Source organism: Lagenorhynchus albirostris, chromosome 3, assembly GCF_949774975.1.
Source record: "Lagenorhynchus albirostris chromosome 3, mLagAlb1.1, whole genome shotgun sequence".
NCBI classification, from domain to species: domain Eukaryota; kingdom Metazoa; phylum Chordata; class Mammalia; order Artiodactyla; family Delphinidae; genus Lagenorhynchus; species Lagenorhynchus albirostris.
In genome coordinates, this window is record NC_083097.1 from 151,126,800 (window position 1) to 151,142,899 (window position 16,100).

The 16,100-nt window shown below is 41.4% G+C and overlaps 2 protein-coding genes across 5 annotated transcripts in view; one reads left to right on the forward strand and one right to left on the reverse strand.

The window, feature by feature from the left end:
* LOC132517307 (UDP-N-acetylglucosamine--peptide N-acetylglucosaminyltransferase 110 kDa subunit-like) overlaps positions 1-16,100 on the forward strand; it is a 252,303-nt gene that overhangs the window by 116,686 nt on the left and 119,517 nt on the right. The window lies entirely within an intron of this gene.
* On the reverse strand, positions 10,968-14,108 carry LOC132517306 (UDP-N-acetylglucosamine--peptide N-acetylglucosaminyltransferase 110 kDa subunit-like). Of its 2 annotated transcripts, XM_060144230.1 has the most exons (2): positions 11,330-14,108; positions 11,217-11,266 (listed from the first exon to the last, which is right to left on the reverse strand). In XM_060144230.1, coding segments are annotated over exons 1-2 (2,781 nt in total). In that variant the 3' UTR covers positions 11,217-11,264. The 2 variants fall into 2 exon arrangements, with proteins under 2 accessions (XP_060000212.1, XP_060000213.1); XM_060144229.1 differs by having other exon boundaries at positions 10,968-14,108.

The window sequence follows — 16,100 nt, forward strand, 5'->3', positions numbered from 1 at the left end:
TATGATGCCACTGGTGATTTTCTTCATCCATGTAATTCTGAAATTTGACAGTATAGTTTTCATATTCTAATGAGCTGAGTATTACCTTTGCAAGGATAGAACAATAAAATAAATTCATAATATTCTTGTGTGGTTTGCCCCTGGGGTGGATTACCATAATGGGGGGATATTTGAGCCTTTCCCCAAGTCATTAAAAAACCTCCAGCGAGCAGCCCCTTGTCCTCTCCAGGGAGTGGGGGGAAAGGATCTTTAATCATAATAATCCTGGGGGGAGAAATCTCAGAAATAAGACATCTGCTTCTGTGCCTTGTTGTTTTGCAGAATAGCAATGATTGCTTTAGCAGCTTCTATTGCCATGTGTGTACAATAAGTAAATGAACATAAAATTGAATGAACGCATAAAAGAAGGATAAACCCACCCAGCTTAACAAATCCACTCTCTCACCTGCTGTGCCCTGAAACATGAAAGAAAGAATCACGGGATCATAAGGATTAATAAAATAACAGTCTCTGTTAACAATATTGACAGAAGGTATAGGAAAATTTGTCTGATGTGGGACCAACAGCTTAACTGCTTAATCCTTTTTTTTTTTTAAGGGCAACTCATTCATTTATTGTTTAAAGATTGCAAGACAACTTCTGAATTTCTGTAGCACAGTTTAAATGTTTTACTTTTTTGATAAAGCAGAGTATAATAGAAAAAACAATTAGTTTCCAGTAATATCTATATCTCTATTCAGAATTAAGTCTTCCACAGACATGTAACCTGGAAACAAAATCCTATTACAATAAGCAAAGCTTCAACAGAGCTGCTACTTTTCGGGCCAGGGAAAGGTTCATCCCTATAGGAGGAGGATGTGCTATGTAAAATGGCTGCAAGGTCACAGCCTTGAGGGCGCTGGAAGTCTATTATCCTATCCCACATTAAGTAGTTTGGTGAACTTCAAACGTCCGTTCATCTGCAACCAAGCTGGCAAACTTTAACTGATATTTCAAGCAGGTAAAAAATAAATTAAAAGAAATCCTTACACTGATGTTCCTTGATTCACACTGTTAAATGGTTCATTAACATGTAATTCTGGCTAAGAATTACATTTGAGACTCCTTGCTCAGATTTTGGTTAACAGTACAAATCTTTGAGAAATTCAAGTTCTTATTAATCAATAATTTGTCAGCTAGGCTACATTCAGGCATCAGCTGCAACTACAGAATAGGTGCACTGCCTCAGCGCTTTGGAAAGACATAATCTAGAACACTACTAGCAGACAAAATATCTGTTACTAGACAGCACAGGTGCAGTACAGCAAGACAAAAACATATATTCATGTGTGCCGCGGACCAGCCGGAGAAAGAGGATTTCACCGCCCAGGGTCAGAAGGGAAGGGGTAAGGAACTGAAGTAGCACCGAAGAATGGGGTCAGAAGGACCAAGACAATTGATGGTTGCAAGGCAAATTTTATTGCGCTACAGTTGCAGATTATCTAGACTAGAAAAAGGAAGGTTGCCAGATGGTGGTTTACATTACCTACAGACTGTCTCGGCTCAAGGTTAACTTCCCTGGGAGGAAACCCATAAACCCAGAAGCATCAAAAATAACCTGCATGTGCAGGGGGGAGACAGCTTTGCTTGTCTCATTTTACATTCTTTCTGATCTCTGGGCCCTGGTGATTTATCTCCCATGGAATGGAACAAGGAGGGGAACAAGTAGGGACAGTCCCTTCGAGCAGCGGCGGCATGCCTGGCATGTCCTTACCTGCTCTCAAGGATGACTGCTTCCCACAGGTCTTTTTTATTTTTTAACTTTTGCTGCAAAATAATTCCATGAAGTTTAGTGCCGAGAGTAGTGTACTGTTGCATGAGGATACGAAACAGACATGAGAAGATTATTATCAATAATAGGCAAATTATGGCCAGGGTAATAAATCCTGACAACCTTCCAGTAATCCAAGACTGAGGGTTTAACCACTTTAAATGATCCAGTAAAGTTTGAATTACATCTTCTGGCGAAACATCATCAAGATGTGTATTTTGTATATCCTGAATTTCAGCATTTAATTTCTTAAGATCAAGACTAATATTATTATCTGACCAAACACTCAGCAGATGCATTTTTACTTTTTCCCATTCCCAAATACAGTCACTGTACTTTTAAGGAGTAACACACATCCATGTATACTTTGCATGACAAGCTAAACGCATCCTCAATTTTAATGCTGCCATCTGATCTCCAATCCCCAAAATTGCGTTTTTAAATTCATCTAACTTGTTATTAATCCGTAAATATATGTGACTTTGTAAAGATAAAGCAAGACTGGTATGTTGAGATAACTGATTAGCAAAGTGAGCATGATGAATACTCTGTGAAAGAGCAAGACCGGCAGTAGCCACGGTAGCAGACAGAGCAGCCGACGCAAGTAAACTTACTATTAGCCACCCAAGAAAGCGTCTCCTCTGCAAGGCTTTAGAGACTTCCACCCATGCCTGTACTCCAGTATCTTCATACCAAGGTTCTCTCAGATGTACAGGCACCATAACATATATGGGTTGCTTTAGTATAAGCACAGATTGCGTTCCTGCAGAAGGGAACATACAACTGCTAAAAATACAATTAACACAGCTAATATTATATCCTCCTTTGGAAGAATTACCAATGTTAATAGAACCACACAAACGTGTATATGGAGGAGCAACACAAGTTATAACAGGTGTATTGGAATAAGTTAGAGCTAGTTTCCATATATCCCAGTTCTTTTGAAATGTGATAAACCTATCTATGATGGGAAAAGAAGAGATAAGAATTGACACCTTGGTATAATCTATAGTACACCATATTTGGTTATTATTCCAAGATGCATTGCAATGTTCAAAATTGGATCCAGGAAAGTTAACGGTCGTAAGGGGAGGCAATTGATTTTTTGATTTTCTGTTAAGCATAGTAACCTTACGTCCAGCTATAAGTATCCCTTGTCCTCCAAGTAAACGCTTCATACAGAAATAATTTCCTGAATCTTCACCTGTAACCTTGGCTATAGTAATAGCGGAATCCCTAAGTGGTGAGGCGTATGAGATTTGACCTCTAATATTAATAGCTTGCCCATTTTATACCAAATGATGGTATCCTTAAGATCCTCTCGTCGGCTGGTAGCCGGGCATGTAAGAGTAATGTTGGTTCCTGTAAAACGAAGGATGCCTGGAGAGCCTGACAAACTAATTGATTGATCCGTTCCCTCATAAACATCTGTATGCTCATAACTAATAGCCTTTACACATCCAGTTTCCAGATTCAATGGGCTAAGACAGACAGGATGGGTACTAAACCAGTTAGTATAATTTACAGACATATTGGTTTGTTTTATATTCCCAATAAGAGGCCCATAAACAGTTATCATTGTAAAATACAGGAAACTCTGCTTCAGACCAAGATATGGGTTGTAATAGTGGAGGATCAGGTACATAGGCCCAGTCAGTTGCTGCATTAACAGAGGGAACACATGAAATGGTTGCCAACATAGCCAAAAATAAAGTTACAGGTGTAACAGGATTATTCTGTTGTTTCACTGACTCTTGAGCTCATGAAACCAGTTGTTTAATTTGTCCCCAAGTTGGAACAGCACTCCTTTGAGTCGTCCTGGCAAGTGGTCTCCTCTTCTTCTTCTTCTTCTGAATCAACACTGTCAAATTTTCAGGAGAGGTGCAGAGCTTCTTCATCTTCTGAACTAGGTGAGCTGTGGCGAGCCATCTATTTGCTTGACTAAGCACTCAGGAAGCCAGCAAGGTCCAGGCACTGATCTGGGAAAGATACACACGTGACCACGTCCCCAAATCAACACAGGATCAGGACCACGCCAAGTGCTGGTTAACGGATCTTTCCAGAGGACCTCCGGAGATTGAGAGGCCAATCTTGGCTCAGCCACCAACCTTCCCCCTGCAGAGCAGCCAAATTTGTCAACAGTGAGAACATTTAAAATAAACAGAGCATGATTTATAAGGTTATGTGGCGTTGTTCTATACAATTCCCCCCTTTTTATTTTTTCAATAGTTAGCTTTAAAGATCTATTTGCACGTTCTATAATACGTTGTCCTTGAGGGTTATATGGAATGCCTGTAATATGGGTAATTTTGTAATGAATTACAAAATGTTGCAAAAGCAGCGGGCCCATTATCTGTTTTAATAATTTGGGGAAGGTTCATGAAAGCAAAACAGTGTAATAAATGAGTGATAACATGTTTAGTAGCTTCTCCGGTCTGTGCTGTAGCACAGAGGAAACCAGAATAAGTATCGATAGTGACATGAACAAACTGTAATTTCCCAAAAGACGGAATACGAGTAACATCCATTTGCCATAAATGTCTAGGTAATAATCCACGAGGATTAACAACATAATGTGGAACAGGAAGGTGAGGTAAGCATTGTGGGCATTGCTTAACAATTTGTGGGGCGGCTTCACCAGTAAGGGAAAATTGTGCGTGTAATGTAGCCGCCGACTGACGGTGTAAAGCGTGCAACGGCTGTGCTGCTTGTGAAGCAGTTTGATCATAACTTACCATAATATGAGGGTGTCCAGGACATGGACCATGAGTATCAAGAGTATGAAGATAATGAATGCAGTACCTTAGCCATTCTTGACAGCATGATGAACGGAAAGGAGGAGTACGGTAAATTGGGACCTGTCCTGCTTTAGGGAAAAGAGATTGAGGAGGAGGAGTAACTTCAACTCTATTCTTGGGAGGAAAATGTACAGGATAAAGATCACGTTTAGATCGAGTTAAAACCTCTGCAGTCGCATTAAGTTTAGTCAATGGACCAGGCAAGTTAGAATGAGCACGGATATACAGACCTGCAACGGGACCATCATGGGAACGAATAAGCTGTTGAAGCAAACAAAAAGAGGATGATAATTCAGGGTCATTAGTATGTCCTATGCTCGCAGTCTCCAGAAGAAATCACAAGCTAATAAGATATTTACTATCAGAAAACAAATGAAAAGATATAGAAGGCAAATGTTTAAAAGACATAATGACAGCATACAGTTCAACACGTTGAGCGGAAGTCAAGGGAGTTTCTTTAACGAGGTTTGTTCCGTGGTCAATGATTACAGTAGCCACTCCTGAAGAAGAACCGTCCGTAAAAACCAAAGGTACATGAGGAACAGGCTGTTGCCTAATTATAGAAGGAAAGATATGAGTTAAGTTTGCTGAATTGGATCAATTTATCAGCAGGGTAATGGCGTTCCAAGGTACCTGAAAATCCTGCAAGAGCAAGACCCCATTCATTACTATGTTGAAAAAGCCAATTTTGTTGACTAACTGAATAAGGGATAATAATTTGAGAAGGTTCTATACTTATAGGTTGTAAGCATCTAGTTCTACCTTGCATTATTAAATTACTAATAAGTTCATAATACGGGTTAATAACTTTAGAGGGTGTAGATTTCATATGAATCTATTCAATAATTCCAACAGTTTGCCATAAGACGGCAGTAGGCACATGAGGAGTTGGACAAATTATTAAGAAAATTGGAAGGTGAGTATGAATTCTAGTTAATTGTGTAGAACTGATAGATCTACTGACTATTTGTAAAGCTTGAAATCCTTCTGGAGTCATAGAGCGTGAAGAAGAAGGATCTGAGTCACCTTTAAGAATATCAAACAAAGGCTGTAATTGAGCAGTAGTAAGTTTTAAGGAAGGCCTTAGCTAATTAATATCTCCAAGTAATTTTTGAAAAGCATTTAATGTTTTTAAATTATCAACTCGAATTTGCAGTTTTTGAGGCCTAATAGTAGTGTTATCAATATATTTTCCCAAATATAAAAATGGAGATTGTCTTTGAATTTTTTTTGAGGCAATGACCAAGCCAAATGATTGTAAGGACTGTTGTAAAAATTGAAAAGCAGTCTCTAATAAAGAAATATTATCAGTGGCTAAAAGTATATCATCCATATAATGTATGAGATATAACGATGGAAACCTTTTTCTCACAGGAGTCAAGGCCTGAGCCACATATTTTTGACATAATGTAGGACTATTTGCCATGCCCTGAGGCAATACTTTCCATTGAAATCTCCTCACGGGTTCCTTAAAATTTAAGGCAGGCAAGCTAAAAGCAAAATGTTTTCTATCTTCAGGAAACAAAGGAATAGTGAAAAAACAATCTTTTAAATCTATAACTAAAAGATGATAATTGTGTGGTATGGCTGTTGGAGAGGGTAGGCCTGGTTGAAGAGCTCCCATTATTAGCATAGTTTTATTAACAGCTCTTAGATCCTGTAATAACCTATATTTTCCAGATTTTTTCTTGATAATAAAAACAGGAGTATTCCAAGGACTACTGGAAATTTCTAAATGCCCTAATTGTTCCAGTACTAATTGTTCTGCAGCTTCTCATTTCTGCTTTGTGAGGGGCCATTGGTCCACCCATACAGGGTCATCAGTCAGCCAAGTAATTGGATCAGCAGTGAGTGGAGAATCCAAGGCGCCTAAGAAAAACCCAAACCTTGTCTATCATTTTTTATTTTCACATCAGTAGGACAGACAGTTCCTTGTTGATTTGTTCCCAGCCCTTTTGTGGGAAGAAATCCTTGATACAACATCATATTAGAGACTTGAGAGTTTGGACTATAAAGTAATACTCCCATTTCTTTTAATATATCTCGGCCCCAGAGGTTTAAAGGCAGCCCAGGCAAAACATGAGGCTGGAAATATCCTGAATGGCCCTCACTATCTTGCCATAAAAAAAAACTGACTACTTTGCATAGGAGAAGAACTTTGTCCTATTCCGTGAAGTTCTGTAATAGTAGGACTAATGGGCCAACGTTTAGGCCAGTGTACCTGCGTCATAACAGAGACATCAGCTCCAGTGTCTAACAAACCTGAGAAAACCTTTCCATTAATGGTTCATTTCATTTCTGGACGTTCTTTCCCTATCTTCTGAATCCAGTAGGCAGCATTAGACGATCCAAAAGCCTTTGTTTCTCTCTTTTGATGTTGTAAAATTTGTCCATGAGGTACAAAGGGCAAAAGTAGCAATTGTGCAATTTTATCACCAGGAGAAATAGTTATTATATTTTTAATAGTTTGTGCCATGACTTTTATTTCTCCTTCGTAGTCAGAATCTATGACTCCTGGCATAACAGTTAAACCTTTCATGGCGACACTACTTCTTCCCAATAATAGTCCCATCAAACCCTTGGGTAAAGGTCCACAGATGCCCGTAGAGAGGGCCTGAGGACCCATTTCAGGAGTTAATACATATTGGGCGGAGGTACTGAGCTCCAGTCCTGCGCTTCCTGGTGTTGCTCTGGAGAGCGAGGATATTGTATGTTTCTGTTTTTGGTTAATGTCTGATTGATAATTTGAGGAGGATACACAGACATTGCCCTTATTATTTGTTGGGGCCGGGGAAGGCCCCGGGAGGAGTTTCCCGACAGTGGTGGCCCATCCTTGTGGGCCACTGAGCAACAATCTTGTGCCCAATGTTTTCCCCTATTGCATTTAGGGCATAAACCAGGGATTTTCTGACCATCTGGAGGTTTCTGAGTAGGGAAGCAAGGACTAGGCTTAGAATTAAAAGATCTACATTCTCTAGCAAAATGACCTGCCTTTCCGCATTTAAAACAAGTCTTTGTTTTCTTTTGATTGTTTTTAAACCCACGTTAGTTAATGCTGCAGCCACAGCAGCACCCTGTATATAAGTGGGCCCAATGTCTGCACAAAGGCGAATATAAGCCTCCAATGTTCCCGTTTTCTCCAAGGTCGAATCGCAGCCTGACACTCATTATTAGCATTTTCAAAAGCAAGTTGCTTAACTACAATTGTACCAGTGAGTCCGTCCACAATGAGTCTCCCCACCGCCTGTGACAACCTATCTACAAAATCAGCGTATGGTTCATCAGGTCCCTGTCTAAGTTTTGAAAGATCTTCAGTTTTGTGTGTAGAAGGTCATTTCCTCCAGGCTTGTAATGCCAAATGATTTATTTGAGGATAAGCAACAAAGGGATAAGTTAATTGATCTTGTAAAGAAAGATATTGTCCTTCCCCAATCAGCATATGATAATCAACTGGAATATTATGGGCAGCATTCTTTTCTGCTTGTTCAGCAGCCCGTTCATAAAAATCAAACTTCCATATTAAATAATCTCCACCATTTAAACAAGCTCGTGCAATAGACTTCCAATCAGCGGGGGGAAGAGCTTCTCCTGTCAACCATAGCAGCAGTAAAAGGAGCAGTGGGCCCATATTGAGCACAGGCAGATTTTCAATCTTTCAAAACTTTCAAAGGGAGAGGCTGATGCTCCCTAGGCTTGTTGAGGATTATTAGGATCAGGTCTTTCTATGACGGGACAACAGAAAATAGGATCTTTTCCTCGTTTTATTGCTCCTTGTACAGCGCGCTGCAAGGGACTGAGCATTTTTACAGATGTAGATTTTTGAGCAAGACAGTCCTTATTAACCTGCAGCTTTTTCACTGACTTATCTATCACAGCCATTAGAAAATCATCCTCAGGATAGTTCTCTCTTTTATGTTTACAAGCCTCATCTGTTAAGTCAAAATTCCTCTTCATCTGAACTATTTAAATTAATTAGCGCTTTCGGTTTAGGAAGTGGCGACACAGTAGCTGATAATACAGTCTCTCCTTCTGTCAGAGGCTTATGTTTTTCTGACTTTACATTCAAATCAACACTATCATGAGAAGAATCTAAACATATTTTTATCAGATTCCACAAACTATATGTAACAACAGGAGTATGAGTAGGCCCTCGATACTCGTAATAATTTTTTAAATCTTCTCCAACTTTCTGCCAGATTTCTATGTCACCAGAGCCGCCATCAGGAAACCAGGGAGATACACCATGGATATGCTGTAAAAATTCAGTCAACAATAAAGTTCAGAAACTTTATTACCCCAAGCTTTAAGCATCAAAAGTAAAACCTGAGCAAATAATTCATACATCTTTGAGCCCTTTTGCCCCATCTTATTTTACTTCTGACTATTGCCTTATGCCTCTATTCGTTTCACTTTTACTGGTGGCCACACATATTTTGCATAAGGGTTCTCTTACCTGCACTTTCTTTTTCTTTTAATTGCCTTCACGCTTCAGGTCCCTGTTCGAGTGCCACTTGCCGCGGACCAGCCGGAGAAAGAGGATCTCACCGCCCAGGGTCACAAGGGAAGGGGTAAGGAACTGAAGTAGCACCGACGGGTGGGGTCAGAAGGACCAAGACAACTGATGGTTGCAAGGCAAATTGTATTATGCTACAGTTGCAGATTATCTAGACTAGAAATCAGAAGGTTGCCAGATGGTGGTTTACATTACCTACAGACTGTCTCGGCTCAAGGTTAACTTCCCTGGGAGGAAACCCATAAACCCAGAAGCATCAAAAATAACCTGCATGTGCAGGGGGGAGACAGCTTTGCTTGTCTCATTTTACATTCTTTCTGATCTCTGGGCCCTGGTGATTTATCTCCCATGGAATGGAACAAGGAGGGGAACAAGTAGGGACAGTCCCTTCGAGCAGCGGCCGCATGCCTGGCATGTCCTTACCTGCCCTCAAGGCTGACTGCTTCCCACACGTATGTTGCCTTGTTTAAGCCTCAAGCCCTCGATCCTCTGTTGAAATACAATAATTTCATTCCTATGGTTTTCAATACCAAAAACTCAACCTCCAGGAGGGCTAAAGTCTAATTTGTACTCCAAACCAAGTAGCAGTGCAGTTCGCTACTACTGAGACTGAATCCATAAAGACTTCAAGACCACGTCCAGAAGACAAGTTATTATATATAATACCCTAGAAGGTCTGAAACATAATTACCATATACATAGCTGGTCCTTCAGAGCTTTTTACCTATAACATGTTTTTTGATGAAAGTTATTTAAATGTACTGGAGATAACTGTGACTTACTGATCAAATATTTGAATACTTATACTTACCTGGGATTTCATTTCTGCTGAAAGAAAAAGGAAGAACAGGACTCACTAAAACAAACAAACAAACATTAGAAATGAAAGTAAAAATCTTAACACACACTATCACTTTTGGAAGCAGCATAGAGGGGCAGTCAATGGTAAAACACTGGTGAAATTGGTCAAAACTCTAGGCCAAAAATCCATTATTATTATCATCAGTGACAGTACCACAACAGTGCCCTTCAGAATTAATAATCACTCCTAAGAATCTTCATTTGGCACCAGATGATGCGGTTAAGAGAAACACTCTGGGAGGTTTTGAATCAGACTTGTTTTTTTGTTAGCTAAGTTACAGGAGAATTTTTAAGTGGGGGGAAGGGAAGAAGGAAACAGACCAGGAAAATAATTTAAGCCATCATCTATAAACCAACAAAGCACTGATAGTTCCGAACATTATGTCAGACACTAAAATGACTGATATAAGCTCAAGTGGTTTACAAAACCTATAAAAAGACTACACCAGCAAAGTCCCCATTTATCTGTAGAGTTCAGAAACTAAAACAAGGAATATTTTAGCTTAAAAGCTTATCTCAAGAGAATCATACACACTTCACATGAATAAAAATACCTGAAACCAAACATTTTTAAAAGCTCCAATACCCAAAATATAAAGAAAAATATTAATTCAGAAGACTCAATCAATCCATGATAATCACAAAACGGCTGGGCAATCTCTATCTCCCTTCCACACTAACCATCCATCCCATGGAAGACCAAGGGAGATCAGACCTTCCAGACTTACCTTCCAGACCTTCCAGACACCTGGCTGCTGCAAAATTCTATGGAGACTCCTTGTGGAACAGCAGTTTCCCATCTCTTGTGTCTCTCCCTATCATGATCATGATCATGCAGGAAGCAAGTCTGGCTGTGCTATTTCTTATCATTGTCTGTCACCCATCTGCAGCATGGTATTGTACAGATAAGGAAAAAGTAGTTCCCTTTCCCCCAGAAGGTTGAGGCTCAGGTACAGGGTAATTCTCCTGTGCACACAGTCCTTATTTAGGCCGACTCAGTGACTTCAACAGGCTTAATCATGTGGTCAGGTCTGTTGCCAGCTGCGTAATGCTCCCACATCTGTAGATAGAGCCGCTCTAGGTCCATCGTGTATTGTTTGGTGTTGAACAGAGGGCTAGATGTTCTCTGCTTCCAGACTTTGCCACGAATTTTCTTCAGGTATTCTAGATCAGTTCCCAGTTTCACAGCTATGTCTTCATATTCTTGTCTATTTTGAGCAATAAGCTCACGACAGCCTAAACAAGTGAGCTGGGAAGCTGCAACTCGGGAAGCAAGAGTCTCTCCTGGCATAGTCACCACGGGGGTCCCTGACCAAAGGACATCCATCCCTGTGGTGTGTCCATTACAGAGTGGAGTGTCCAAGCAGACATCAGCCAGCTGGCCTCTCCGAACATGTTCCTCTTTAGGAGCAACAGGTGAAAAAATGATACGGTTCTGGGGAAGGCCCATATTTTGTGCATACTGTTGAATATTAGGTTCTCCTACTGCTGGAAAACGCAACAGCCACAGTACACTATTGGGAACACGCTTCAGAATATTTGCCCACATCTGCAAAGTAGATGGGTCAATTTTATATAACTGATTGAAGTTACAGTACACAATGGCATCTTCCGGTAACCCGTACTGAGAACGTGTGGTTACAATAATGGTACGGGGAACCTCCTCTCCAGTGGCAGCCTTAATGTTGATCTGGGTAGTTGCCAGTCCATTGCTAAGACTGAATCCATTAATTGTTATCTGAATTTGTCCTCTGTTAATCATTTCAATAACTGCCTCTGCAATAGTATTCATAGGAATGACAGGCATATTAAGAGCTGTATTACTGCTGTCTGCGTTGTCTCCTCCATCAGGACATTTCATCTTGACAATCTGCACATCTGGGAGACTATCAAGAAATGCTTTGAGGTCGATGCCATTCAGCACAATCCGATTGTCATAAATGTGCCCATTGGACTGAAAATCGATGACTGCCTTCTTCTTCAGGCGAGGGAACATATTAGCATGATCACCAATAAAGAAAGTATGGGGCATATAAGCCAGTTTCTCAGAATACTGCTCAGCAACTTCAGCAGGTGAAGTTTCCTGATCAGTGATGATATAATCCATGAAAAGCACGCCACTGGTCCCAGGGTAGCCCAGCCACATTGCCTGAATAGGAGCTGGCCTGAGAGCAAAGAGTTCATTTCGAGCACCCCTGGTATAACCATTCATATTTACAAGGATGTGTATACCATCTTGATGGATGCGATCAGCTGCTTTCCCATTGCATGGAATCTGAGAAAGATCAATGAAATGATGGGCTTCTGCCATCACCTTCGCTCGGAAGTTTGTGCCATCATCTGGGCTCAGGGCATAACAGAATACCTCAAATTTATCAGGATTGTGCATGCCTGGAATAGACTGCATAAGATGAGAAGTAGGATGATTCCCAAAGTCAGAACTCACGTATCCTACACGCAGTCGACCATCACTGAGCTTCAAGTCTTTTGGATGTTCGTACGGTGGTTTATGAAGGACACCGATCTCATCCAAGCAGAGGTTCCCATGGCTCTCAGCAATAGCCTTCCTGAAGCCATGAGAAAGAGGATAGAGCATACTATGATGAGGCTGCACAGAAGGCAACCTATTCTTCTCCAGCTCGTCAGCCACAATGCTGACCAACTTCTTCATTCGCTCATCATAGTCTGTCCAATCACAGACAATCTGCAGGCAATGAGCCAAATCACAATAAGCGTCAGGAAAATCAGGTTCAAGCTTCAGAGCAGTGCGATAAGAAGCAATTGCTTCTGGAATATTCCCTGAATACTTGTGAATGGAAGCCAGATTGCTGTGGGCATCCGCAAGTGCAGGGTTAATCTGAATGGCACGAGTATAACACTGCAAGGCTCCCTGAACATCCTGCATCTCCTTTAGAATGTCTCCCATGTTACAGTAGGCATCAGCAAAGGTAGGACTGATTCGAACAGCCTCCTTATAATGCATCAGAGCTTCCTGCAGTTTTCCCTGCTGCTGCAATACACTTGCTAAATTTGAATGGGCAACAGCAAAGTCTGGGAAGACTTCTAATGCTTTACAATACAAGCGAACTGCCTTTTCAAAGTTTCCCTGGTCTCCTTTGATATTGGCTAGGTTACTCACAGAGTCTGCATGGGTGGGACACAGCCGCAGAGCTGTATTATAACAATCTTCTGCTTCGGCAACACTGCCCTTCTCTTCCAGAGCGTTGGCTAGGTTGCAATAAGCATCAGGGAAATGTGGTTGCAATTCAATAGCTCGCCTGTAGGTGTCTATTGCCAGATCCATCAGGCCTTGCTCATAGTATACACAAGCCAGGTTGGCATGTACCACTGCATGATTTGGGCTCAAGCTTAGGGCACAAAGGTAAGCTGCCACAGCTCTGTCAAAAATCCGTGCCTCTTTCAAGACATTTCCTAAATTGATATAAGCATCCAGAAAATTGGGGTCAAGCGTGACAGCCTTTTCAAAGTGATGAATTGCAAGCCAAATCTCCCCTTGTGCATTGAAAACACAGCCAAGATTACTCCAAGCTACTGCAAAGTTCGGTTGCGTCTCCATTGCTTTCAAATAACATGCCTTGGCTCCTTCCAAGCGACCCAGGGCTTTGAGCAGGTTCCCCAGGTCACTGCGAACACAGTACAAATCAGGATTGCACTGAAGAGCAGAGACGTAAGCTTGTACTGCCCCTTCCATGTCGCCTGCTGCTACCAAAGCGGCTGCCAGGTTAATATAACCATCGATGAAATCTGGTTTGAGATGCAATGCATGCCGGTAATGCTCAATTGCTTCCTGCAACTGCCCTCTTTCCTTATACACATTCCCCAAATTCGAATAGGCTTCTGCCAGAAGAGGGTTCTGTTTAATTGCCAGAGTACTAAAGTGGGCAGATCTGTCCAGCCTTCGACACTGGAAGTGTAGAGATGAAAGTAATAAAAGTACTCCAGTATTGTCTGGCTCTTGTCTCCACAGCTGCATGCAGTGTCTCTCAGCTGCCTCAAAATCTCCTGCCTGATACTCTCGATGTACCAACTCAGCTAACCCTTGGAAGGAAAGCATACGTTTCGTTGGTTCTGTGCTGTCGGCCACATTGCCCACAGAAGATGCCATCTGGAGGGTCTGCAGAGAGTGAGAAAAGGGGGTAATTGAGTCCCGCTGCCGCCACTACTGGCAAGAATGTTTCTAGAGGTAGCAAATACGAGGGCAGCAGCCGTACCACTGCTTTGGCAGGCTTAAGCGGCGGCAACAGTTACAGGCACCGAACCTTAGGAACTCTGGTTGGCCATCTACCTCTCACGCTCTTGAAATCTTAATTCTTAACCCTGCCCTCTTCCACCATTTTCCTCCTAATCAGGGAATAAAAATTACCTATACACTTGCCTTAGAAGAAATCAGAAGTCAGTAGTCCAAACACTTTTTAAAATTTTGTTTTCTGTCCAGTTGGAAAGGAAATACATGATTGACTTTACTTCATCATTCATATAGTCAATGTGGAAAACATTAGGGCCGTGAATTTCAATACAGTAAGATCAGAAAATTTTAAATTGGCCTTCCCAAACCACTAATAAGTAACCAATGTTGTATATAATGCTAAAATCTTAGAGACTGAGTTTGATATTTTAAAAGTTCTGAAAGGATTAGCTAATTTCTCCTCATCATACCTCTCATGCCTCAAACCTGAGTATTACTTTTTTAAAATTAAATTTATTTATCTTTATTTATTTTTATTTTGGCTGCGTTGGGTCTTCAATGCTGCGTGCAGACTTTCTCTAGTTGTGGCGAGCGGGGGCTACTCTTTGTTGCGGTGCCCGGGCTTCTCATCACAGCAGCTTTTATTGTTGTTCTACAACTCTATGGGTTCCTTTTTAGGTCCTATGAAGAACCCTAGAAATTAGTTCATGGAATTATAAGTTTTTGCAAAATTGTCAAAAGTGAGATATTTTAACTTCCATCAGGTAAGACCAGGGTCTCTTTCTTTGCCAATTTTCCTTCTATCATATTCCGCTATGTTGGATCATATTGGAATGGCCACAGGCTTTTTTGAAATCTGGCTAAGGAGATTTTCTTTTTTCTGTGGTACGCGGGCCTCTCACTGTTGTGGCCTCCCCCGTTGTGGAGCACAGGCTCTGGATGCACAGGCTCAGCGGCCATGGCTCACGGGCCTAGCCGCTCCGCAGCATGTGGGATCTTCCCGGACCGGGACACGAACCTGTGTCCCCTGCGTCGGCAGGTGGACTCTCAACCACTGCGCCACCAGGGAAGCCCTAAGGAGATGTTTTAAGTGAGGCTATTATGTGATTTTCAGACACCGCCATATGTAATTGACTATATACTATCGCATTACAGGAATAACTTCCAGTACTCATACTGACTTTTGACTTAACCTAGCACAAGACACAGAAGCATAAGGACAAAACCCACCTTACAATATAGCCATGTCTTGCACTTCACAGCTCTCAAAGCATGTGCGTTTGAAGAAGAAAAAAAGAATTGAAAAGTAAAAAACCAGAAGCTAATCTGTGGAAAATTATTTCAATCATCAGGCATGTGAAAGATAAGTCAAAGATTCAGTTTTCATCAATGCTTAGTCAAAACGGAAATCTTCTTCTGTCAAGAATATACTCCAGAGGCTTCCCTGATGGCGCAGTGGTTAAGAAGCCACCTGCCAATGCAGGGGACAAGGGTTCGAGTCCTGGTCCGGGAAGATCCCACATGTCACGGAGCAACTAAGCCAGTGTGCCACAACTACGGAACCTGCGCTCTAGAGCCCGTGAGCCACGACTATTGAGCCTGCGAGCCACAACTACTGAAGCCTCCGTGCCTAGCGCCCGTGCTCTGCAACAAGAGAAGCCACCGCAATGAGAAGCCTGTGCACCGCAACGAAGAGTAGCCCCCAGTCCCTGCAAGTAGAGAAAGCCTGCGCACAGCAACGAAGACCCAACACAGCCAAAAATAAATAAATAAATGAATGAATGAATGAATGAATGAATATACTCCATCAACAATGTGTGTAATGGAATGGTATGAATGAGTATTTTATCAGAATCCCTGTAATGCACAAACCTATAGCAGTACTGAAATCAGTAATGCATTTATAATAGT

What these genes read in the sequence shown, in the direction of transcription:
- LOC132517306 (XM_060144229.1), bottom strand. Translation starts at nt 14,108, where the DNA reads ATGGCATCTTCTGTGGGCAATGTGGCCGACAGCACAGAACCAACGAAA.